We start from the raw sequence: 23,993 nt of genomic DNA on the forward strand, positions 1-23,993 counted from the left end.
GAGATTAGCCCATCTAAAATTGATGGCAAATTGGATTAAAATAAGGGGAAAACTAACGTTCAATGTGCCATAAGAAATTTTTTTTGTTTTTTTAAATGTTGATTTTAGAGTTTGTGACCCTTGAATCTTGAGATCACAGGAAAAGGTGATGAACCAAAGACGACTGTCCTTCACAGTCGGCAATGTTCGCTCATCTCCTGCCGTGGTGAAGTAACTCTGTTTCTGCCGAGGTCACCGTCGTCCAGGGCCCTGCAATTACTAGACGTGGGCTATCTTTCAATGTTTCAGGAAAAAATAGCAAATTGGGCCGAAAATAGGGGGCAGGCTATCTTTTGGGGGTGGGGCATCTCTCTGGATGTTACGGTATAATAATAATAATTTTTATTTTTGCATCCGTATGGGTTACAGACGCCGGAGCCACGGACAAAAAGTCAACAAATGTTGACTTGACGGGGTCCGGGCCCCGTGCACTTGGCAGACAGCTATGGCGATACAAAAATAACTGCAGAGATTACAGCAATACGTAAAATACATATATAAAAGAGACCTAGGTTTCACAGGTTAACGAAAACAGCTCTATACAAAAAGTAAGTACAATGACTTAGGGTTTATATTGTAGATGTCCACGTCATCTACGCAATATTTGTTTAGCAATGAGGGTAGATTATGTTTTAAAGACTGGTAACTGTAGTTCGTGCGAAACGGAAACACTTTCCATTCCTCGGAGTAGCGGGTGCAGATGGTGGGTATGTTTTTGATTAATCCCGATGTCTGTTTCAGAAAATTAATAGATTCAGGGGAAGAAAAAAGAAATGATCGAGTCAAAAGGTACTCATAAAAACGATGTATATTTATAATTTTGTATTGTGAAAATAGAGCCTCTGTGTGGGCTAAGAAATGAACGTTTCCAACAAAGCGCAAAACTTTTTTTTGTAGTAATAATATTCTGTTCAGATTTGTCCTTGTGGTCGTGCCCCAAACGAGATGGCAATAGGATATTTGGGATTTAAATAATGCATGATATATTTGTAGTTTTATTTTTTCGGGGAGAATGGCTCGACAACGTGCAAGCACACCTACAATTTTGCATAATTTGCTGACGACCTGGTTTATGTGTTTATCCCACTGTAAGTTATCTGAAAATATAATACCTAATGTTTTATGTTCTTTCACTAATTCTAGTTCTCCTACAGTTCTCCTTCTCCTACAGAAGTCAAACGGTTCGTCGGAGGCGACTCAAAGGTTGCTTGAAGCGGTTTAGGAAAGGGTTTCCAATCTATCGACTCTCGAGCGGCATGTTACCCTGTCTGCCCGAACGCGGTACTTTTAGAACCATTCCGGGCAAATGAAATGCGCATCGCAAGTTTCTCGTAGCCATTTAGAAGATGAGGTCTGCGCACGACATCGTCGGTAGTGGATCCCCGACCTGCCCGGAGTGGCAAACGTGCCGAAGCTTGGCGAGAGCCGACGCAAAGTGGCAGACGCGTGCGTTTTGGAGACGCTGCCACGTGCACTGTCCATGACGCCGATGCAAACTGGGTGGTGCTACGTGGCCTGGTAAAGTCTAGGGAGCCCGTATTACGGAGAGTTTTCAACCGCTTGATTGGGGTAGTGCGATTTATGGGCCACGTTTGCAATACGAGCTGCGAGGAGGTGCCAAAGGCGTCGACTGTCTGCAAACGTGTCCGCCATTCCACCCGCTTTCTTCCCCGCCACGCAAAAACACGGCGCACGCGCACTTGCGACCAATCTCCGCGGGATGCTTCTGCCATTAAATTGCAAATGCTCCCCACGGTCTCAGATGGACCTTCCCTTCGATAAGGATCTATAGTAAAGGCGCGGGACTTGCCTTCTTGGTAATGCGCTCAGAGTCTCATTCCAGGGGTCCTATTATGGTGTGCCGAAGCAGGTAACATGGTGCCCATGCATTCATGATGTTAGCTTAACATGAGGCACACATCTGGTATAAGCTTTGCGTCAGCATTCGTTTCAGACATGCATCTAATCGATTGCTTGTCTCGCGCTCTACCCAAGAACCACTCGATGCGCTAAATTTTATCAATGACTTTACTCGGGTCAGCACTTCCTACAGAGGGATAGTTTCTTTGTCAGCATTGAAACTTGAACGAACTGAGAAAGAGCTGTATGGCGGAGGACAATTTCCCATCTGCTGTTGCTACACGAAAGTTGCGGCACCCTATGAAACGCAATATTTTAGTATTGCCATTAGCGTGCAAAAGTGCAAGCTGGTTTGCAGATTTCCGTTTGAGAGGGATTGACTGCGTCGCAGCTGCTCGTAACTCCTCCTGATGAGAGAACACAGTGGCACCATCTATCTCATAGACGTGCAACAATTCCGATCTACGTATGATACAGCCGCCGACCGATCTTTCGGACTCTGAGGGGACCCCAAAATTGTCCAAATAATCAAATGGTCTGGAAAATCGATTTCAACCCCCAAGATATCAAATTTCCGCGCATATTCCACTGCGTATTGGCCACGTTCCACTTGCTTGATGTCAATTTTAAGTTCTCGTGCAACTTCCGCTTTATATTGTTCACTTTTCACTTGTTTGTTGATCTGTTTGACCACGGTGCTGCACACTTTGTTGCCACCTTCGTTGGCACAAACAACGAAGTTGAAGTTGGCGCCATTTGGCACTACAGTGTAGACCGCATATAACGTATGTCGCGGGAGTCACGAAAATCCGAATTATAAGCGGTACCGCGCTATAACCAAAACATAAACTTTTCAGGCCAAAATACATGCCATGAGACAACTGACCCTTGTAAAACAATTGATTTTATATTAGATGAAAAATAAAGCTTAGTTTGAGGAAAGTCTTTATTTCACCAGACTAGTACACTTCTCTCTGAAGTGTCACACATTTTCAAAGAAATGAGCGACTTTTGCCTGGTGCAGCCTTCTAGCGGCGGCGCGGGTTGCGGACGGACGTTGTGAGCGTTCAGGATTGCTAACCCTAAGGACTTTTCTCCGGTGATGAAAACGCGTGAAAATTTGCATCCTTTATACAGTACGCGCCAGTAATACCTTCAACTTGAGCACAGGCATGAAATGCTCCAGATAAGAAATCCGGGCGATGTTCGAAAACACAAATGCTTAGAAATCACCACTGTAGTCGAAGTAAACAAACACGACGACACGGGCGTTTCTGTCGTCTTGAGAGTGCCGCCACGACATCGCTGCACGAGTATGTGGATCTTCCTTTCTGGTACGTGCTGGGTTATCATAGCGATGCACAACGAAAATTCACAGTCAAGGATAGCACTTTTACGCGGAACGATGAGCTTCCACCACGCCGTCTACGTCGACGATCACAACCGAAGCCATGTTTGCGAATAGAAGCTGCCCCGCGACCGGCATGCAACGCGCGCGAACACTTCTCCTCGACTTGGGATTGGTCTGTCGTTGCGGTTGTTTGTTTCCAACGCAGCGGAGGGACGCACGCACGTGAACGACACGTGCGTGCGTCCCTCGGTCGCTATGGCAACATAAGCTTCTCTCTTCGCTTCTCCCCGCTTCTTCGAGCAACCTCCTTGCCCCGCCGCGAGTGCCGCTTGCGGCTAGCGCCGTTATCTTGGTTATCTAGTGTCGCACAGGGAAGCATGCTCGCTGCGCCGGTCGGCGCGGTCGGCGGGCTGTTTCAGAAACCGCACTATAACCGGTATTTCCCTTCGTGCGCCTGCATTTTAAGCGGTATGTAATTACATGGAGTTCTATGGGAGGCGAACCGGTGGTTTAAAAAAGCTGCGTTATACCCGGTCTTGCACTATAAGCGGTTATGTTGTAAGTGGTCTATACTGTATTTGGTGACAACGTTTTGTCTGCCAAGCTGGCTTCAATACTAAGCCCATCGGCAAAACGCCTTCGCGCTCAAAGACCACACGAACAGCAGACGGCCGCTCTTCTCGCGGTCGCACTCGAAAAGCACGGACCACGAGAAGAACTGGAAAAGCCATAAGAATAAGCAGGCGGCGGCCATGTTGGCTATAGCAGAATTGGTAAACTTGACTATAGCCTCAACCCAGATTGTTTATTGCGTAGGACATGGAGTTGAGGCTAGAGGACAAAATCAAAACAACCAATATGGCAGTGACTAAACTTGCGGCGCTATTGTGGCGCTGTTTTGTGACTGTAAACTGAAGAAATCGGACAAATTGTGTCCGAAATATCAAGCAATAAGCTTTATGGCGTACAAAATTTCGGTCAATGTAATGCACTAACTCTATGGGGTAATTGATGGTTCTGCGAAAATGTCTGAATAATCGGACGTGTCCGAAAAATCAGTCGGCAACTATATTTATGATGAAGGTCGCATGTAGATCACAAAAGTAATGACTCTTTTCTTCTTTTACCAGCTTCGTTGTCGCCCATCTACCTCATCGTCATCTTCCTTCTCCTCTCAGTCGGGGAACAGTACACATGCCTGGACTTTTGTCCTTAGCCATCCCGGGATCATATGGAACTAAGTTCCTAAGAACAGTCATTTCAATAGTGTCGTTTCGTTCCAAGTACAGTCTAAGCTTATTACAACAGACCTGGTTACAACAGACATTTGGATATAACATAGGGATTGTGAAGTTTGGTTCGTTTTCCTCTACATACCATTGACTGCACTTCATATCTGCATACAACACACTCCTCTTATAACAGACCGAAATGTTGGTCAAAATCAAGGTCTGTTATAACGAGCTTAGACTGTAGTACAGCGTCTTCAGGATTACTTGTTGCCTGCATGTCTTGGCGACCATGTAGCTGACCAGAAAATACAGCCTTGGAGCCTCGTAAGTGCCGGGTTTGATATCTGGGACTGTAGTTTAGTGTTGCCTGTTGTAATTTTTTTTTGTTGTTGATTGGTATTTTTTTTGTCGTTGTGGGAGCCATCTTTGTTTTTGAAATGTAATCTTGGCTAAACTCAGAAGGTGGTCGGCAGGCAGTCTCAGAATCTCTCCACATGCAGTGAAGGGTGAGATACGTCCCGGAGATGAATGCTCCGAGCTCCGAGTTATTAGCTTGTTAAATTAGATGAACTAGTTCCTCGCTGTCCAGTCGGTATCTCTCCACAATTGGTCGTCTGTCTTTGCCTTGAGTCAAACGTAGCTGTATCCACACTAGGTATTCAAGCAATCCTGTTTGCTGCACCAAGTATAAAAGTCCCAAGTAATTTGAAAGATGAAAGAATAAGAAAGATGAAATATGCAGTCTTCTCGACGACTGCAACTCCGACATAGCTATATTTACGGAAACTTGGTTAAAACCGGACGTTAACAACGATGAGCTTTTTTATTCGAACATGAACTTTTTTATATATTGTTGCGATCGGCCTCGGCAGCGTGGTAATGGCGTTTTTGTGGCCATAAAAAAAGAAATGCCTTCATTTTACGTTCAACTATCTTGCGATCTCGAGCTATGTTCTGTTTGTCTTTCATCGCAGTTTAGCAAAACTCTTCTTGCAGTGTGCTATAGGCCCCCAGGTTTTGACTGTTCTTTTGTTAATAAACTACATACTGCCCTAAATGAAATCACAATACGATTTCCTAAAGCGAATCTTACTGTTCGGTTATTTCAACTTCCCTGAAATCAACTGGCACTAACTCACATCTACGTCACGTGATTCCAAGCACTTTCTTGACGTTTGCATGTTGTTCAATCTTAGTCAAATGATCGACAAGCCTACCCGTGATGATAATATTGTTGATTTAGTCCTTGTATCATCGCCCGATCTTGTGCAATCTACTATTTACATGCCTGGTCTTAGTGACCATAGAATAATGAATATATTGATCACACTGCCTGTTCTAGTTAAATCCCCCATGTCTAAAGTCATACGAGATTTTAATAAAGCTGATTACGCTGGTTTTAATGTTAAGCTCACCATCTATTTTGACGTCTTTCTATCTTCTTTTTCGTCGTGGCCCGTAGAAGACAATTGGTTGTTATTTAAGCAAAAGGTTACTGATCTGATCAACTTACATGTTCCCTTGCTGCGGATTCGTGGAGATGTTGGGCAACCATGGTACAATAAAAAGCTGAAATCAAGCGATAACAAAAAGAAGCGCCTTTTTCGAAAAGCGAAGGCTAGTGGTTCTCCTTCTGTGTGGAATAAGTATTTTTAGTGCCTAAAAGAGTACACTGCATTAATTAAAACTTTCAAGAAGAAGTATTTTCATCAGGACTTGTCCAACATTCTTCGAACCAACCCTACTAAATTTTGGAAAACGATTACACCCAATCCTAGTATGCAGTCCATTGAGCTAGTTGACAAGGACTGTGTCGGTGTGGTCGGCGAACTTGCCCCGTCAGTAATGAATGATTACTTTTCTTCCATCTTCACAACGGAGCCACCAGATAATATTCCCTCCCTCCCTCTACTTCCGTTTTCCCAAATGCCTCCGATCACTGTCACCGCATCTGGAATTTCTAATCTTATGGATAAACTGAAGGTATCTTCTGCCCCGGGACCTGATACAATTTGCTCGAAAATACTGAAGAATACGAGAGACATCTCCTGTTTATTTCTTCAGCTCATTTTTAACCAGTCATTGTCAGACGGCTGCGTTCCAACGGACTGGAAGATTGGCCGGGTCATTCCTGTCTTCAAAAGCGGAGATCGATCCCTTCCTGATAACTATCGTCCCATATCGCTCACATGCATTGCATCGAAGCTTTTAGAGCATATCATCCTCTCTAACGTTATGAATCACCTAACCTGTAATAACTTTTTTTTCCAAAACCAGCATGGTTTTCGCCAGGGTTATTCCCGCGACACCCAACTTTTTGAATTTTCTCACGACCTGCACACTAACCTTTACTCGCTCTCTCAAACGGATGCCATCTTCATAGACTTTTCGAAAGCTTTCGATCGGGTACCTCACCTACGCCTACTCGCAAAACTATCGCGACTCAATATTGATCCCTTAATCGTATCTTGGATTCGCAGCTTTCTCTCATCCAGAGTCCAATATACAGTCGTCAACACTTTAGAATCAAGCCTTACCGATGTTTTGTCTGGGGTCCCACAAGGCAGTGTCCTAGGTCCGCTTCTTTTCTTGATCTTTATTAACGACCTTCCAAATTCTATCACCTCTAACATACGTTTATTTGCTGATGATTGTGTCATTTATCGCCAAATAAATTGCACCTCCGATCACCTTCTTCTTCAGAAAGACCTCGATAATATAACCAAATGGTGTGATCAATGGCTAATGTTACTAAACCACTCTAAATGTAAGTTTGTCTGTTTTTCTCGAAAACATTCCCCATCTCTTTTCAAATATTCTCTAGGCTCATCAACAATTGAGTGTGTTCAATCATACAAATACCTTGGCGTTCATTTTTCTTCCCCTATGTATTGGACCCTCCACATTGACTCCATACATGTTGAAGCTTCCAGAACGCTTGGTTACATTCGACGTTGTCTACACTCGGCCCCTCCAGCTTTGCGCCAGCTGGCCTACGAAACTTTTGTGCGTCCGAAGATTGAGTATGCTGCTGCCATTTGGTCCCCACACCAGATTTACCTCACTAACACCTTAGAATCTATTCAGAATCGTGCTGCCCGATTCATTCTTTCTAATTATGAACGCACTGCCAGTGTGTCGGCCATGAGGGCTTCCTTACGCCTCCCCACTCTCATTTCTCACTGAAGAATATCACGCATCTGTCTTTTCCAGAAGATTTTTTATTACCAACCTCTACTCAGACAGTCTCTACTGTTAGAACCGCATCGTTCATCCCGACGACCTTTTAACTCCCTTAGTGTACGTCGCATCCATGGTTCCACTGTCACCTTTAACAACTCATTTCTTCCCCTTGCCAGAGTGGAATAATCTACCGGACCGTGTAGTGCTCATCAGTGACCCCGACCTCTTCAGACATGCTGTATCGTCTATATTTAATATGTAATCAGTGCGATGCTCCTACCTATGGCCAGTGCTCAGCCACATCTTGTTTCTATGTTTTGTTTTTTGTTTTTATTGTATAAAAGTTCTACTTGTGTGCTTCTTTGTATTGCCCCCCCCTTAGGTAATGCCCCTGGCGGGGCCTTTAAGGGATAATAAATGAAATGAAATAATGGGGGTTTTATTCTTTCGCCAGCTGTGTCGTCTTCCATCTTGTCTTAGTCTGGGAAGAGTACACATATAAGGGAAGTCCGTATCGTGTGCTTGAAATAATCCTGACGACAATATAAGAGACCATTTCTCGTAGTTGGTGCACAGATTTGATGTCGCAAATGCTGCCAAACCTTCAGTCTAAATTATGCACAAATCCGATGTATTCCAGGACTACCCAATAGAGGGCACCAGTGTGGTCTCTGTCGTCAGAGATGTCAGGCAGTTGCAATGCGGTCGATCTGACTCAAATGCAAAAGTACAGACCAACTTTTGGACCACCAATTGAGCCACTATCGTCGGTGACATTCTAAGCAACGCAGGGTGGGATCGTGTGATTGTGTTCCTTGATTTGTAATTCGTTCCTTGGCATTCTTATCTGCTGATAACGCGACGCGATTGGCTGCGAGGCGATAGCGTCCAGGATTCGCCACGCTCTGCGTTTTATTGTCGGTGACTCTAGATTGTATTGCATTTTGGGAAAGGTCTAGTTTTTATTTCCTAGGTTCTGCAAAAATGAAGTCGTCTCGAAATAAGAAGGCCGGTTCACAGTCTTGTGTTTGCTTATGACCAATTCCTCTCTTGAGAGTAGAGATCACGCTGGTGCCACTTATGAGGTGGCCCTGAAACTGCATTTGACTAGAGTGAAGGTTTCGCAGTAATTGCAAGGTCAAATGTACGCCGTATTCGTGAGATATGGTCGTTTATAACATTGTCAAAACATTTCTGAGCTAAATATAAAAGAATGATGCGCAAAAGAAAAGGAAATAGTAGGAAAATACGGAGTGTTCTACAGCAACCATAGATGGCTCCATCTTTGTTTTCTCGTCGCAAGAGATCCCAAGAAGCTTTGAGGCACCTGGTCGTAAGTGAATCGCAAGTGTGCGAATGGCATTAAGTCATTACGGTATTTCTAGCAACCCACGGCCACCCCGAGTCGTAGACGCCTTTTCCAGAGGCCAAAAGTGAAGTGCTTTGTCGTCGTCTTCTAGGACCTCTCCGGACAGGATCGTGATCACGGAAGAGGCGGAGCTCATCGAGGTCCCGCCCCCGGCCGACACGAAAGAGGAGGCGGAGCCACCGGCTTCGGAAACGACCAACGGGGCGGCGGCGGCGGCGGCGCCGCCCGCAGAGCGCCTGGACCCCCAGGCCCTGCGGACCAAGATGCAGGGCCAGATCGAACTGCTGCGGCTGAGCATGGCCCGCCTCGAGGAGATGTTCACCCAGAACCCGACGCAGCAATCCTGCTTCGTCATACGGAAGCTACTGGAGCTCTACCGGCACTGCAAGTGAGCGGCTCTCGCTCCCTCCTTCCTCCTACGTTCGTCTCTCGCCGCCTGCGCCAGGTGGGCCGGGGATCCTCAAACATGTCCCCGCCGTACCCCGTGCATGCAGGACCTTCGACCAGCTGTTGGGCACGGCCTACTTCCAGGAGCGCTGCCTCCAGTCCCTAGTGGACAGGCTGCGCCAGAGGGGACGCATCAACAGGTTGGTCGCGGGCTGCTCCTTTCATGCAGCGCTTATCATCATTGAAGGGCAACTCCGCTTCATTTTTGGTTTTGAAAAAACAATGCAGTCCTCTTCAGTATCGCCTAGGAAGACCACACGTGAAATGTTACGACGCAGTTCTGTCTAAATGTTTCTTAAACGGTCCGGCAAACTTTGCAACTCGCCAAGGTGCCGAAATCGGCTGACTTGAGCGGGCGAATTCAAGCGCAACCAACAGCGCAGTCAAGGCTACGTCATGGGCGGAGCCAACATTGAGCTAAACGTCATTATCATGGCCCCCTTTTACTTGTTTTCACTTCTCCGGGCGAGCGTAGCGCATGGCGTCAGCAACGTTGCCTCTCGGTGCTGAGCGGTGTCCACGTGATTGGAGTAACGCGCCTGCGCAGCGCGTTTCTTGGGAGCCGTCTGGCCGCCCGCCGTGGTCCCGCCGTTACCGCCGTCTTCCGCGTCACAGCCGCCGTCGTCGTCTCACCGATTGTGATTATTGTCTCTCGGAGTTTCGTCCACACTACGGACACCACGTGCGCAGACTTATGCCGCAGTTGTGCAGACATCGTTAAATGCCGTAGACACCAAAACGTGGCAAAGAGTGTTCTGCAGACGACACTCGCGCCTGCCACGCGCCCGCCCCAATCCCGCCCGTCGTTGGGCCGAGGATCACGTGACATCTCGTACCCCGTGACGGCCATGTACTTGGCGACCCGAGGCCAATGTTGCCGGGCGGAGCCGAAGTTTCGGTTTCGATTTCCGCTCGTGTTTAAAATTAGATTTAAAAATATATATCCCATTTTTCGCGAAGCAAACGACGTAGTGTGTTTTACTAGGGCTTTTTAATTCTAAATCAATCATTATGCCGAAATCTTCGGAATTGAGCGGAGTTGCCCTTTAAGTTTAGCTTTCACAACTTTTTTTTTTTTAATTAGTGTCACTCTTAGAAAATCACTTTGTATATACAGTGCAGTCCACTTATAACGATATTGAGAAAACCGCAAAATCCAATCGTTATAGCCGATTATCGTTATATCTGGATCAAATCAAATCTAAAAAAATAGCGATCAAATCTAAAAAATTTGATCGCTATAAGCGATATATCGTTATATCTGGTATCGTTATAAGTGGATTACACTGTATAGCCCAGGCTTCTTGACACCTTAGCTGGACATTGCTCTTTGAGGCAAAACATACTAAAAAAAAACAAGTTTTTGATCTTGTGTTTTTGAAGATTGACAGACACTTGTTATCCCGTGCTGAAGCATTTTCGTGAAACAAGTCTCTCTTGTCTTGAAATATTACCTTGAAAACATAGTGTAATGATTCTGTGCATGTTTGTTTGCTATAGTTTTCAGAATGAATTATTTAGACACTCTGCTATTTTATGGAAGCCATATCTCCACTTGTGCACGTTTTATCTTCATAAATTTTTTTTTTCTTTTCTGCTAGGTGTTTGTGCGAGCAGGGGGTATAAATAACTTAATTATGGCATCAGGGTTATTTTAGATGCCTTTGATACTTTATCCAGTAAGAAAAATGTCAAAACTGGGAAATTAAAATATGTTGTTAAAAAAAAACTATAAATCATAGTAGAGGTTTCATTTGTATCTTATTTGGTTTCACAGACGTTTAATTTTATTGATATATGTATATTTTTTTATTTCAGTATTTCAATTTTTTTTTAATTCTTCCCATAATCTGTGCACTGAGACTTTCAACATTACAAGAACTAATTTGACCGCATCAAAGCCAGGTATACATATTTGTGGTTTGAATTTGAATTGGATCGCAAGTTATATATAAAAAAAGCTCTAGAAGCACTGTTGTCCCCCCAGAAGTCACATTTTCTTATCGAAACCATCGCCAATCGCTCTAGACTAAGTAACACAATGGTGGCTCCCGCAAGATAATTGGGGAATGAAGTGTTGACACTTTAAGCACTTCTGTGAAGCTTTCATTATCACTGCAAATCTTGCCTTACAAAGACAGCACTGTCATTTATGCCTCTTTCGCATAATTTGCTGTCGTTACTCCCTACGCCGTCACCTATTTACCACCTATATTTCTGCTCGTTTAGATCACCGAAACGAGGTTAGCGTTTTTTCGTGTCAAACAAATGTCGTTTTTTACACATTCGTCCCTCGCACTTCTGTAGGATGGGGCCATTTCCTCCGCTAAATTGCAACCATTCGTGGCTCCAGTACTTTCGAAAATTCTCCAACTTTTTGTTTTCTGTGGATCCATGACTTTTTTTTTTTTCTCATATTCTTTATTTTTTATTGTCCACTGCCCTCTGTATTGTCGTACGACCTTGAGAGTAAATAAATACGGTGCCCACTGCTTGGCTGGTGCATGCAGCTCCCAGCATGTGTCCGACCAGATCATGCGGCTGTTTTCGGCGTCTTTGGATTCGGCCGCTGCGTCGCTGCGGAGCGACGCCGGTTCGGAAGTGAACGGCGAGGACAATGCAGCCAGCGAGGAACTGCAGGTGGGCATTGCCAGAGGATCACTTCACATGTTTTCAACAGTTCTTAGCCATTATAGATGAAAGTCTAGTTGAAAGTAGCACTTGCCTGTGTAGCCTTCTTCATGTTCGACTTTGCTTTGTGCATGCAAGTTTCCCCTGCACCGTGCACCATCTGGGCCAACAACGAGCCTTGTTGGCTAGTATAAGAATTGGTTTTCTTGGGCTTTACAGACTGTTTTTAATTAGGCCGTGAAGGCTACACTAATGCAGCCTGCGCAGGCGAGTTATACGGTTAGGGAGACAATGTTGGGGCTAATCGTCGTGATAAGTTGGATAACTAAAGTTTGTTAGTTAATTTTTTTAATTAGTGCAGATAAACATATGGTTCCAATGGTGGTAACTTTAGCACACTACCACACTTCCCTTGCACTCAGTCTTTCTAAAGTTTAGTGACTTAGTGGTTTTTGATGACGCTCGGCATGTTTCTAACTGGAACCTTATGTTTATTTTCTCTGACTAAAAAGATAATAAACAAATTCCGGCTATTGCGATGTTTTGTCCTCTGTGTTATGCACCCCTGTCCGTTTTATTCACCTGCACAGACTGCATTAGTGTAGCTTTTAAGGCTTCTTAAAAATAAACACCCCACATATAGGTACGGACCAGTCGCAAGATGAGGTTGGGGGGGGGGGGGTACTGGGATGGCTGGGTGCCCCTACGACTAATGCTGTATCCACACTAGCGTTCGAATCGCCACCACAAAGCGGATGCACACATTTTCGTTGTGAAAGGATCATGAAATGGAACCGAATCTTTAAGCTGCCACGTTTGCAACTGCTTTGCAAATGCAGTTCAACTGCCGGTGTGAATGAGGTTTTAGGGAGGGGGTGGGTGGACGGCACCGTGCATACATATAATATTGGGCTGGCTTTATTTCGGGAGGGGGTGAACTCTTCAGCAACATCAGCTTCCACTCCACGGCTACACTACTGGTATGAGGTGGACTCAAGTTCACATACATTTTTCAGTGTTGGGATGATCAGATGTTTCGTTCTGGCTGGAACAGTCCCCTTTTATAAGTTCATTTCAGCCGTCTCGTCATTTTGGCTCAACAAAACAAAATGTCCCGTTTTCCCTAAAACTTGCAAAATCAGAACCGTGCAAGTGGGAAAAAACAACAAAATAATGTTCAATTGTGACAGTGTATAAGAATAAACATAGTATAAAAACTTTATGTCTAGTAGAGTATGATTCTTAGCTTTTTCTTTGGCTTCAGTTGCCACAATGTTTTGTGCACACAGACATATGTACGCGGCACTCTTCTATGTTACTAAGTTGGAACACTTAAGAATGTTTTTGCAGAAGGAAAGCACGCAAGCACGCAAGCGCTTGGAATGACGACAAAGAGAGGGCGGTGCGACCGTCAACATGGCCGACGCTGGTCGCATGGCAGCAAATCTTTGAGAAACCTTTATTATCTACCTGAGAGTCTACTGATCCTGGAAATGGTGCCTATCGATAACTAATCTACTGAATAGACCTATTGCTAAATTACCCAAGCATCAAGGAGAATGCAGGGAATGGTGTTACACACGCCGCACATGCCGGCATCTGCAGCAGTAACTGTTTGTTTGTTTTGCCTAAAACTTTTGTTTTAGGCAAGAGCCTAAAACAAATGGCATCTTGCACACGCGTTCGTCAACGCTTTATTTTGGTTATTTAGTTTGCATCTTTTATACGGGAAAGGCGTGCACGTGCAGTGGTGCGAGCGTAGAGTTTTTAGTCGCTGCACACAAAAAATCCACAGAACCTTAGCCATAAGCAGCTTTGCTGTAAAAATAGAAATTCTTGGTGTGATACTACCTCACTGCGACAGCTGATGGGGTAGGGCTCGGCACTAATAGCGCCTTCGTGACCAGCGTGAAATTTATCTTGTCACGGTGAGCTACCTCGGAGCATCGCAAGTTTTGAGGAAGAAACCACAGTGATGAGTGGAGGAAATACAGTGATAAATCATCACTCAATTCTGTGCTAATTACAGCATTGATTCAGAGCTGCACTGCTTGTATAGACATTTTCTGCAAGTGCGCCGCCATCTTGAATTGACGTCACTTCCAGTATGGGCGAAAACACTGTTTTGCTTTAGCCACGCCAATAGAAGGCATTTAGGATACAACCGTCACAGTTTCTCGTTTTGCCTCCCCATTATTTTTTTACTGTTTGCAGGTTCAAACGTTTGATTATTTTTTTCGTCGCCCATACCGGATACGCCTATTAGGTGGTTGGAGGTGAGAGTACACAGAAAAGGTTTATGGACAAACCTTAATCCTTCGAGTGCCACGCCCGAGTATACTTGAGCACGTTCCCGTGGGGTTTCGGTTTTAGTTTGCTCCCTGCTCTATTCAACTGGGCTGACATTTTTTTTTAATGTGTAATAGCATGTACGAGGAAGCAGCAGAAGCAATGTTCAATCTTGTGGTGTCACGTTTTGACGATACATAAAATTTTTTGGTTTAGGTAACTTCTGTTTCAATGTGGTCCTTTATTGTTACAAAGTGGCGAATCTATGTCGTTGAACCTCGCGCTTTATGGCGAACATGGAGATGTAGAAATTACTAATGAACTCGGTATTTCACACCTGTGAAAACATGGAAGTTGCAGTTCGGAACAAACAAAGGTCGAGCGAGGCCGCTCAAAAGAGCGACCTCGGGGTGCAAAATCGAAATGCCACCGTATAGTAGTGTGCCTCGAAAAGAACAATGCGCAAAATATATCATCGGTTGTAGTCAAAGAGCAGACATCGATTAGTTTCCGTTCATTAATCCGCATGTCCTCGGTAAATATTCTTCACAAGAAATGCTGCAGTGTTACTGAAACCGAAATTCGCGTTCGGCATGCGGGAAAAATTCCCGCCACCTGAGGGGCTAAGTGCAGTGGAACGGTAGTCTTGTTGTGGCGGTAATTGCGCCGTGTTAGGGCCGAGCATCCTCTTTAATGAGCCATCCCCGCGTCCGGCGTCCGCAACTACCGGGACGTTCCTCCGGGCGCAGGAGGCGCCCCCGGATGCCACGGCAGCGGCGCCCCGGGGCGTGGAGGTCCCTCCCGTGCCCCGGCGTCCCACGAGCATGAGCTGCCGCCTGGAGGGGGGGCTGTCCCTAGAGCCCCGCAACATCTGCCAGCAGCTGTGCACCATCATCAAGGCCAGGCTGCTCCAGGCACACGAGGACGTGCAGGTGGGAGCCCGCCCTCTCCGGGGGTTTGTCGTTGTCGGAAAGAAGATACAACTGTCGCGCCCCTAGTGGCTAAGCTGACAACTACATGCACGGGGACAACCCCAACATTAATTATCCGCGTTTCGAACGCCGGGCTCGTCTGACTTGGCCGAATGCTGCGTCGGCGTTTGGCCGTAGCTTGCGTTTTATTAGCGGAGCACCGCTAGACCTTTTGGAAAGCATGCAGCGCCGTCTGCTGCGCCGAAAAGATGCCCTCGAAGTACATTCGGTCGTAGCAGACAACGAAGGTGACCTTTGTGAGCACGCATGTAGGAAACTTTTGGAGGCAACGTGATGCCACCAGAGATACTGCAAGCCACCTATGGACTGTGTCGACAGCTGCGACAACCGCCGCGGAGGACTCCTGCGGTAGACGACTTTCTTTACGTTTATGCACACTTCATCGAGGATGGCACGATCCCCAGGTGGTCAAAATTAATCCTCAGTCTTCTGCTGGGTTGTGCCAGACACCCATCGTTGGTTTGTCACGTAAAACCCCCAAATTTGACCGTTTAACTGCTTGATCGGGGCCACGTGGTTTGTGGGCTGCGTTTGCAAGACGAGATGCAACCTGCAAGGAATCAAAACCCGAAAGCGTTCACCGTCTGCAAACACGTCTGCCTCTCTGCCCGGTTTCCTCTTTTCGTCGTGGCATGCCACGACAACCAAATGCAGGCGCACTTGCACCAATCTGCCCAGGAGGTGTACGCCATTAAATTGCAAATGCTCTCCACGGTGGGAGTATCTCTTTTTCTTACATCTAGGCTCTCTCCTTGAACCCCCCTATTGGCGTGCCACAACAGCTTGTCCCTGTGCGATGCGGAAAAGCCACTTGCCAGACAAAGAGCAACGAACTGACGACGATGGAGAGGCTGTTTACGGATGCCTCGCAGCACGTCTGCGGCCCGTTCTGGGTGGCTGCTTGGCCGCGGCAGCAAAGTGTGGCAATCTGCATTATGAAAAAAACCAGCTGAACTAAGGAAAAGGTAGAGATAGAAAGAAAGACACCCGATCGCTGGACTACCAACTGTTTTTATATATAAACCTCCTCTTCATCCTCTTCCTCTCCTTCTGCATAATTCACTTCGTTCCCCCCTTTTCCCCTTTGTTTTACATTTTATTTTACAAGATGTTGACCCCCTCTATTTCTATCTCTACCTTTTCCTTAGTTCAGCTGGTTTTTTTCATAATGAGTAACCAACTAGCTCAGATTACACCAATCGTTGGCAATCTGCAACTAAAAAAACTTTTATGAATTCGATTATTTTTTTTTAATTATCCCAAAACTTTTTCTTCGCTATATTTGCGGGAGTTACTTAATTTTCTTCGCTAAACACAGATCCAAATATATTGAAAAAGGGCAAACAAGAATGGGAAATTGCGATCGCTTCGCTGTAGCTGCTATCGCATTATAACTGGCTTTGTTATAACCGGTGTCTGCAGTACTTAGTTTCACATTAAAATTTACCACAGCGAAGGCTTAAAGTTTGAGCTCAGCTTTGGCATCACTCCTACTGTGCACTACTGAAGTGCGCCAGCAACTCTCAATCTTCACTTGACTCCTCGAAGTACAGCTAAGCTATAGCTGAATCATAATTACTGTGATAATTCACGGATGTGCGAATGACGACTGTTCCACTTCGCAGGTTCGCTTTGGCATGTCTCCCGCCGAGCTAGAGATAGCGGCCAGCGATCCGGCTACCAATCCGGCTGCGGAGCCGGACGCCCCCGAAAGCAAGGCGGTGGAGGAACCCGTGGTGGAGCCAGTGGAAGAAATGGCAGAGACGCCAGTTGGAAACGACGAGGAAACCAAGGGTCAAGGTAAGCATCACCCTCGCCACTCTGCCGGCCATCTTGGATTGGACTCGGTAGTGTCGCTTAAATCGATTGGACTGTATAGTGGGCGTGTCGAGTTTGTGCTCCAGAGTATGAAAGTTGGTTACTCCGTTCACTAAATGGACTGGAGCAGTGGCTGGAGAGTAAGACTCGCGCTCTTTATGCACTGAGTTTTTCTCTGAGGGCTAGTGACTTCTTTGCGCTCTGTGACGTCACATCTCCAAACAAAATGACTGCGCCAACAGAAACATTCAAACAAAGGGAGCAGTCGAACCGCCGCCCCTTTTCAGTTGAACAGTGCTTCATCCAGTGGGTAAAAACAATTTGATTTGAAACTCAAGCAAGCAATTAGCATTCCAGAAGAGGTTTGTTTGTGCATCTCGCCTGAAACTGAATTAGTGTGCTGTCTGTCGATCAGTAGCATGCCGATAGCACAACGACAGAAAAGTTGTCGAGATGAGAAGACAGTTGTACCGCTGCCCTTTTTTAGAATGCTTAGCTTAGCGAATAAAGATGTTTCGATTGTGTAATATTGTTGCGGAAAGATGCATAGATTGTGTAATATTGTTGCGGCTGAGCACGTCTAGTGGCCGTCGACCAGGCACTAGCGACCTGCTCATCGGTATTGACTGTGCCTTGGTATCTCTTCGTTGAGCAAACTTTCAGCGCAATTAGTACTTGCCGCTCGACGGTCATAGTGATCGCAGTTTCTCTTTGCGCAGCTGGTCACACAGCCATCGCACCGTGTTTTTGACAAGTGGTAGTTCCGTCAGAAGCGGTCGTGCATCTCAAAGGTATCCGCGTGCTCGCAGAAGATTTGTTGTTGTGCGCGTTGGTCGAGACATTGTTGTGCAACAAGCATTGAAGGCCACTTTTACGTTCCAGAATCTTGTCTAGTGCTTTTTGTGGCGATAGCTGTTATGGGCCCTTCCCATCACTGGAAGTGACATTTGTTGTTAACGTTGTAGTAGTTGTCGTCGACGACGATGTAGTTGGCGATGTAGGGCGTCCGTCGTCGACGTTGCCAAATTCTCGAAAGAGATAGCTCATCGCCCGCGGGAACTGTACCCAGGTTCGCCGCCTGCGAGGCAGAGGCGTTACCACAGAGCTGCGTCACGCCGTTAACTTCCCGCTCTAAACTTGGAGTTTTCGTAGTACCCAATGTCTCTCTAAAAAAAAAAAAAAAAAAGGCCGATAACAAAAGTGTTGTAGCACCGTCAACGCCAAGGGCTCATCCCGGGAGACGTGCTTTTACATGCCCCAGAACAAAAAAAAGAAGAAACAAAAGCATTGGGGACAAAATGGTCGGATGTCAATGTTATTCCAAACACCTTTGTTCACGCCCCCCACGGTGCGTGGATGCGACTGTACCATGGATTAACGTGGGACTGTTAAATTTTTTCACTTCATGCATCAAAAGAGAAGCTACAAGCACGAGCACGTTGCCCTAAACAATACTTGCACGAACGTTGGCTCGCGCTGCGCAAGAGCGCTTGCTCGACAGGGACGTTAAAAGCCCGGAGCACGAGTTTGTATTTCCTTCACCCGCATTAACTCACACTTGTGGTGAAATAGAGTATGGAATGTGTCGAGTAATGCCACAGTTAATCTAGTTAACTGTGCATTACATTAACTGCGCCATGTGCCGCATAGGTAGTGTGTGGTCGTGCGTTGCTTTGTCGTCTCAATCAGAACCCGAAAAGCGACTCTTACGGCAGGCGAATGCCTTCGTGTTTTGTGAACTTTCCTGTGGCAACGGCGTCGACTTATCACACGCGCTCTGGCCGACAGGAGCACGCAGTTCCCAGGGGGGAGGAGTATTACTGGAGCACAAACTTTTGCTTTTATGACCAGGATGACGCACCAGCTGCAAAAGCTTTGAGAGTAATGAGAAAAAAAACAAATCTACACAAGGAGGATGCGGTGACGCGAACGCGGTGTCGCGTGTCCAGAAGGCAGAGTGTGGAATTGGCGTCTGCTGCACTCCTCGTAAAACGAAATTCCGCTTATGACTCTTCGATCGACAGACTGGAATAAAACTGCAAATTGTCTTTCCTCTCGGCTTCATGGTGACACTTTGTCTTTCCCTTGCCAGGAGTGTTCTCTACGATGGACGCCGTGCCGGACTGCCACAAGTACAAGCTGTCCATCCTGCAGCCCAACGACCCCAAGGCCTTCTTCAGGATGGTCAGGAAAGAGGTGAGAGCACGGCGGACACTTCTCCCACTTCCTGCGGGCTTTTGTATCAACAGGAGTCTTTGTAAAGCGTCCGTAGGCATGGTCAGCGTCCAACGTTCACACTTCCTGGCGAATGTTCTCTGGCCCCATGAATGTGTCCGTTATGTCCGACATCTAACACGGTGTATTGCCTTCTTAGGCACTTTGAATACGTGGCATCAAAGATGAAGCCCACGTTAGGATTTTCGAGACAATCCGTTAAAGGGACGCGAACTCCTAAGAAACATTTTGATTTTGAATTACCTGAATACTACTCGTACAACATAAAATAAAGCTTCGTTGAAGAGAAAGATTTTTTTTTGTTTAAATGCAATATTTACATTGCGAGACTCATTTTTACAGCGGATCTGTTAAGGGCTAGGTTCCCCAGGATTGTGTCCGTGTATGTCAACACCAACCTACCTGGACAGCTATCGCCATCTATAAGCAATGGCGGCAAGCGCACAACCAGTATGGTTTCTGCCGTCGCTCGTAGATGCCGGCAACCTTTCCAGCTATAATAGAAGAATGGTAAGTTGGGCGCGTTGGTGGGAATTCGTCGTAGGAGACAGCGCGAAAAACAGACAGCGACGAAGAAGGAGCGCACAGTGTATCAAGTACATCTCCGCTGGTCTTCTTTCTTCACGAGAGTGGAAAGGCTGAACGATTCTTAAAAAACAAAAATGGAGTAGAGTCTCCCTTTCAGGGCTGCCCTCGAATGTCAAAGGAACTTTGCATTATAGCTGTATACATCCATTCATTGAATTGGTACGTGGTGCTATATCTGTGTGCCTCATTTCTTGTTTCTCAGTTCTAGGTGTTGTTACCATTATATACCGCAAAATTACTTAGCCCGGTTTTCCTTCGTACTGTAATGTGCCTGGCGTGTACTTTGGAATCCTTCTCGTAGTGCACTTATATGCCTTGTTTGCTCAATTTTAACGCTCCCCCGATTCTAATGTGCTTCATTATTGTGCCACTCCTATTATATTTCATGTTTAGAATAATGGTATCGATAAATAACTCGTGGGTGTCTGGACACTGCCATTCCATCATTTTCAGTGTTACTCTGGTCATGGTACTGGGCATGCATGATAAGCATACGTGCCAAGGAAAAAAAAAAAAAAAAAAAACTGCTGAGAGATTGGTGGCATTTCGCTCAGACAGGACAGTTCTCAGCGTGTGTATGCTTACCATGCGTGGCATTTAATTCCATGCGTGTACATCTTTTTCACCTCTAGAAAATGCAAGTATAAGTGGGTGCTCAACACTGTTAGTGCAAACGTGACATTGGTGCTTTTTTTGCATTTTTGTTTAGAGTAGTTTTAGCAGACGACAGATTTGAACGCTTAGGTGTGTGCCTCATATGCCCCCCACTTTTCACTATGCAAGTAGTTTTTTCAACAGTCCTAAGAGACAAACAGAAGCGGTGTTTGAGGTAGTTTGCAATATACATTGCGCATTCATGCTGCCCCTTGCCTGTTCCACAGATCAAGCTGCTGACGTCCTCGCTACCGGAAGGAATCTTTGTCAAGGCGTTTGAAGACAGAATGGTCAGTGTGTTTCCGAACCTCGCATCTTCTCGCTCGCGCCTCTCTGGGACCCGTTGAGGCCAGGCTTCTGCCACAAGTGTGTCCTTCTTGAAAGCACAAATTTGGTGGCTCTCTGGAATGCCTTTTTCAGGTTTGGAACAATTGGAAAGTAATAAATAATGGGAGTGAACTCGCTGATGAATACTGCAAGAGTGTGCTCTTGACCGGTGGGCTATACTTCCAAGGACAACTGTGGCTTGCTCTGTCCAGACACCATTCCTTCTGTCTATAAATGTAGTCAAATCTCGTTATTACGAACATCATTATAACAAATTTTTCAGATTTACTAACATTTAAAAAATCCCCTTCCGAATGCATATTAGTTACAATGCAAAAGTATTTCACTAACTTCAAATTTCAAAATATGGAATATTTCGGAATAACGCTCAGATTTAATTACAACTTACAAGTTTTTCACTGTTATGATGTTAGAGAATAACAAGTGATTTTTGCGAGTTTGACAAAATTCGTTATATCGAGATTTGACCATACCATATGCCTGGGGTTTGGTATATTCGCCGTCTTATAGTCACAACCCCATTCCACGGTGGTTCTCCTCACGTCATGGGACTCTGGTCTCCCTAAGAAAATAGGGTTTCTTTAGGGGTGCCTCATGTATACTCCTAAAAACGCTTATCAACCTCCCTAGCTAAAGGGTTTTTGTAGTCTAGGTGCAGTTCAGGCTCAACCGGGCCACACATTGGTTTCCCGCTGCTAGTTATACTGCCACATTTCTTTCTTTTGCATGTTAACTCTAGAGAGATTGATCTCGAATTTCTTCTTTAGATAATGGGAGAGGAGGGAGTGGAGGAAAATATAGCCGGATACAAGTTGAGAATGTGCCAGGAGCTCTGCCTCCGGTGTGCGTTCGTTGCCTTCTGTCGCACTTTGGCTGGCCATGCTCGCGTGACCCCAAAGGGTTACCGAAGGTAGAAAGCTTGCGCTAGGGGCGGAGTTTCTGGCACATTTTTAACTTGTCCTCGACTGTAGAGATCTCATTTCATTTATCTTACTTCAAAGGCATCTAGTGACTCGAACCTCTCGAGGTTTGTGCGCACAAATTTTGGAACTTTCGAATTCCGCTCGGGTTTGAATTTGTAAAGTTTGACAGTTAGGTCCAATTTGAAAGCCTAACAATGCTTCTGCATGCATCGATGAAAGTAGAATTAGTCCCACTAAAGACAATTGTAGCGAGCATTTGGGCAGTTGTGGAAGGCTAATCACGGCAACACTTTTGGTCGCGCGCACGGCCAATAGCGTAAGCTATTTGAGTAGTCAGTCTTTATTTGTTAAACTTCTAGTGCAGAGTAGCTGAAACGAGGCCACATTTGCTCTTAACCCGTTATGCTTTTGGACGAGCATAACTCGTCCACCTAGAGCCGTCCCCAAACCATGTAGGACAAGTAGTTTGTCTGCGCATCCTACCTCGCCCCTTGGCTGTTTTCGACGACCCAGGCTCATTCGGAGCTTAGTTTGCGGCGCTGCTCAGAGATGGCAGCATTTGTTTTTAATGCGAAAGCATTAACTGGGTCTCATGGAGTGAGCCGACGTCATCAGCTTTGAAACTTCGCCAAACGGCTCTTAAATCCTTTTCCAAGTCAAGCCAGTTCCCATTTGCCGGTTAGCCGCGGCACCTTTTACATCGCTTCGATCCCATTGGCTAGCGCGCGTCGACCAGGGTCCCATTTGCTGGACACGCAGCGCCATGGGGTGGCTGGTGGTTGAAACTGACGCTGCGCATCAGTTTTAACGACCGGCTATTTTATGGCGCTGTGTGTCCGTCAGCGCTAGAGTTCCTGTATAGGCTCCCTACGGTAGCCAGAGTTGCGCGTCTGTTTTTCTTGCGCTGCTATTTGCTGAGAACCGATCACGTGAGGAGCCGGATCAGGTGCCGTGCAGGAGAGTAAGCGTTGCGCATGCCCCAGCTTACGTTCCCTTGCTTTTGAGCGCGCCGTGCGCTTAGAACGCACGGCGCAGCTATTTGCCGAATTCAGTCACGTGAGGAGCGGGATCAACATGCCGTGCAGGAGAGGCGGCACTACGGGGATGAACGCGCAACTCTGGCTTTCGTAGGGAGCTTATACAGAAACTCCAGTCAGCGCTAGGTCAGCGCCAGTCAGCGCGCCAACACGCGTGCAGCAAGAATGATGTACATGCTTTCGCATTCACAACTCATAAGTGCTTCGGTGCACCTCAATCTTTTTTTATTAGACATGTTTTTAAGGATGGCAACCGATTCTGGAGACACTTCCGACCCGAATCGCACAGACAATAAAAAAAAACAAAAAAACGGTTTAGGATCAAAAACTGCAAACAAAAATTACGAGGACATCTAAGCACTTCTTATAAGTTGTGAGTGCGAAAGCATGAATGTTGGCCGAGGGCGCACTCTCTTGGAGTGGCCGCACCGCACTGAGCTCGGTCATGCAGCCACTCTGGAGTCTGCCCATGCGGGGCTCTTCAGTCTGGCTTGGCGGCCAGCCCCTCCCCCTTATCGGTGGCCGGGCCGCTGTGCCGCCATAGAGGCGTTCCTTGGAACGCCTCCCTGTTGTTCCAAGGGACTATGCAGCGCGAGAGCCAATGGGAGCCTCGTTCCTATAAACAATGACGTGTGCCAGCCAATGGGAGCCTATTCATCAGATCGCTGCTACAGATGACGGGCTTTGCTCCATTGGTACAGGGGAACTCAGGTGCCGTTTGGCGCGGCTCCAGAAGCTGATAACGCCGGCTCGCTCCATGGGACAGTTAATGCTTTCACACTAAAAAATTTTAAGGGGTTAAAAGGGTTCTTAAGTGGTTTACAATTACATGTAAATGTAGATGTAAACCACTTAATAAATTACGACATGTAAAATCGACATGTTGTAAGCGTCCTAAAGGAAAAAACAATTGCGAATGTGCTTGAAATTTTTTTTTCTATCAAAGATGCGATTGGAGCCACTGAATAAGTTACGCTTTGGAATAGTGTCGACACAC

General features: G+C 46.1%; 1 protein-coding gene across 2 annotated transcripts in view; it reads left to right on the plus strand.

Moving 5' to 3' along the window:
- The window catches only part of LOC8040386 ((E3-independent) E2 ubiquitin-conjugating enzyme), an 83,891-nt gene that overhangs the window by 44,815 nt on the left and 15,083 nt on the right, over positions 1-23,993 (plus strand). For both annotated transcript variants that reach the window (XM_042294395.1, XM_042294396.1), the window contains exons 14-20: positions 9,126-9,422; positions 9,529-9,621; positions 11,992-12,121; positions 15,151-15,333; positions 17,019-17,193; positions 19,304-19,407; positions 20,916-20,978. In XM_042294395.1, the coding sequence (XP_042150329.1) occupies positions 9,126-9,422; positions 9,529-9,621; positions 11,992-12,121; positions 15,151-15,333; positions 17,019-17,193; positions 19,304-19,407; positions 20,916-20,978 (1,045 nt within the window). The remainder of the gene's footprint in view (positions 1-9,125; positions 9,423-9,528; positions 9,622-11,991; positions 12,122-15,150; positions 15,334-17,018; positions 17,194-19,303; positions 19,408-20,915; positions 20,979-23,993) is intronic.

The sequence above is a fragment of the Ixodes scapularis genome, unplaced genomic scaffold (assembly GCF_016920785.2).
Source record: "Ixodes scapularis isolate PalLabHiFi unplaced genomic scaffold, ASM1692078v2 PGA_scaffold6__148_contigs__length_123643588, whole genome shotgun sequence".
In the NCBI taxonomy this organism is placed as follows: domain Eukaryota; kingdom Metazoa; phylum Arthropoda; class Arachnida; order Ixodida; family Ixodidae; genus Ixodes; species Ixodes scapularis.